We start from the raw sequence: 2,327 nt of genomic DNA, 5'->3' as shown, positions 1-2,327 counted from the left end.
AAGTGGCTGGTGGTGCAAGGATATTTGCACGGCATGAACACTTCAGTTGATGGACATAGTTTCATTTGCTTCACTACAATTACACCGCTTCCCAACAGTGAAGGATGGGGCTGGAAGAGCTCAGACCAGGTAGTGAAAAGCAAAGGCCAGCTCCGTCACACAGCCCTCCCTTCCACCCTGCAACCCATCATTAAAATCTCTGGAGCTAAACCTCCAGTGAGGTATTGCCAGAGATGAAGGATGGGCGAGACTAAAAGTAGCATCGTCCATGCTCCTCCCCACTGCGTTTCTCTGCACAAAATATTTTTGTTGACTGGTAAAGACCTCTACGCTCTGAAACATGAAATCCATGAACAGATCCCTCCGACACATCACAAAACCTTTATTAGTGTTTATCAGTGACACAGATTACAGGAACCAAAGGCAATTAAATAACATTTAAGCTGACCACAGACTCAAGAAATACAAGTCACATTTGGCAAGGCAAACTTCTCAGTACACTGGGTTGCTTAGGTTATTATTACACCATGAAGGAGGAATTTCCCTTACAAGGTTCTACATATTCAGGATATTATGATTAATTATTATTATTGTGTCTTTTTTCAGACAGTTCCTTTGGCAAAATTCCCATTTTTTAAGCTTTTATTATATAAAAATATAACCAATTTTCATTATGTACAAACATTACATTACACAATATACAGGTTAAAAACACTACAAAAAATGGCAGGCCATGGGGGAACCAAAAGCAAAAAAGAAAAATGTAGAAAACATGAAAAAAAATTTTAAATACTGCACATTTCATAAAAATTACATTAACTACAAACAATTTTTTTTTGTTTGCAAATATCAAACAGTACTGACGTGATTGGAAATCTTTCCCAACAATTTCATTTTTAAGGCACATCTTGCATATTTACACGTACGACACCGGATCTGGTCAATAACTTAAAGGCTCTCGGGAGTGACCTAGTCGTGTGCGCGCAGGGACGTGTGTACTCGGGTGGGGAGCGCGTTGGGCTACACTTTCTCAGCTGTGTCAGTCTGGGGGCCCAGGTATCTAGTCGAGGGGGCTGGGTAGAGGGGCACCCCGATCTCCTGAAGGTCGGGGAGCCGTGCGGGGCGCGGCGGGGAGAGCAGCGTGATCGTCCGATCGAAGTCCCTGTGCAGCACTTTCTCGTAGACGCTCTGAAGCCCCACTGTTTTGGGCAGCTGGGCTTGATAAAAGTTGTCCCTGCGAAGGGGATCCCTGGGCAAGGACGTGCTCTTGCAGAAGGTGGAGAGGGGTGCCGAGGGATGGGGAGAGGGGTGAGGGTTGGCTCGGCCGCAGGAGGGGCTCCAGCAGCGGTCCGAGTGGCCCAGGATCTTGCACTCGGCCGTACATGCCCACAGACCTAAAGGGAGAGAGAGAAGGAGAAACCTGTCATTACTGCAGCAATAAATCCACATAATTCATAATCCTCAGAGTTGTCAGTCAGGGGACGATTCAATGCACTGACAGTGGGAGCTGGGAGGGGATGCTCTACGGCACAACGAAAAAACACGCTTGGGAAGGTTATGTTGTTTTGCTAGGGACACTCCTCACAATCCTAACTTTAAGGGAAGCTTTTTGAGGAGGGAAAAACCCCAATCCTACAGTACTTCCAGCACCTGCTAATTTGAGCTGGGCACTCAGTGCAGAGAGGAACCAGCCTCTCACAGCCTGCTGCGAAGGGACGGGCAGTTTGAGTCACGTAGCATCAGGCTTCCCCCTCCAGCTGCCCTGCCTAATTCCTGTGCCCCGGGGACGGGTCCCTCTGTCCACCCATCCGTTCATCTGGAGGGGCCAGATGGGAGCAGGGGCTGAGCCCTTACCGTTCTGCATGTGCGTGATGAGATCCTTCTTCAGGGCATCTCCACTGATATCCGAGTCGCTGTCATTAAAATCGCTGTCGCCTTTGCCGCTGTCTTTGCCACTGAACTTCTCTGCCTCTCGGCCGGAGATGGTGTTGAACGAGTGCCCCTTCCAAATGGCCACGGGGGGAGCAGGCTCCTTGCTGTAGCTCGGAGCGGCAGCGAAACCCTGCTGGGGTGGGGTGGGGGGATGAAAGGAGAGGTGAGAGGGGAAGTAGTGAAGGGTAAACCAACATCAGAACCGCATCTCTGCAATTCACATCCTCTGAGACCGCCCCCCCCCGCCTCCGACCCCCTTCCCCGCATCAGGATCTTACCTCCCCGCTCGGTCCTCTGAGCCTCTTCTGACCCTCGTAGAGGCAAGTGCTGTCGCTGCCGCTCTCAGCGGTGGAGATCTCTTCGGCAGGGGGGGAAGGGGGGGGGGCGGGGGAAAG

The 2,327-nt window shown here is 50.5% G+C and overlaps 1 protein-coding gene across 1 annotated transcript in view; it reads right to left on the bottom strand.

Annotated features, from left to right (window-relative positions):
* Window positions 1-361: 361 nt before the first annotated feature.
* The window catches only part of PCDH8 (protocadherin 8), a gene marked incomplete at its 5' end in the record, with an annotated part of 3,146 nt that continues 1,180 nt past the window's right edge, over window positions 362-2,327 (bottom strand). Inside the window, 3 exons of the mRNA XM_009587821.1 lie at window positions 362-1,394; window positions 1,855-2,065; window positions 2,211-2,300. Coding sequence (XP_009586116.1) covers window positions 1,021-1,394; window positions 1,855-2,065; window positions 2,211-2,300 — 675 coding nt within the window. The remainder of the gene's footprint in view (window positions 1,395-1,854; window positions 2,066-2,210; window positions 2,301-2,327) is intronic.

This window comes from Fulmarus glacialis, unplaced genomic scaffold (assembly GCF_000690835.1).
Source record: "Fulmarus glacialis isolate BGI_N327 unplaced genomic scaffold, ASM69083v1 scaffold8151, whole genome shotgun sequence".
Lineage (NCBI taxonomy): Eukaryota > Metazoa > Chordata > Aves > Procellariiformes > Procellariidae > Fulmarus > Fulmarus glacialis.
Note: the sequence above shows the minus strand (reverse complement) of the source record. Positions and strands in the feature narration are given on the sequence as shown.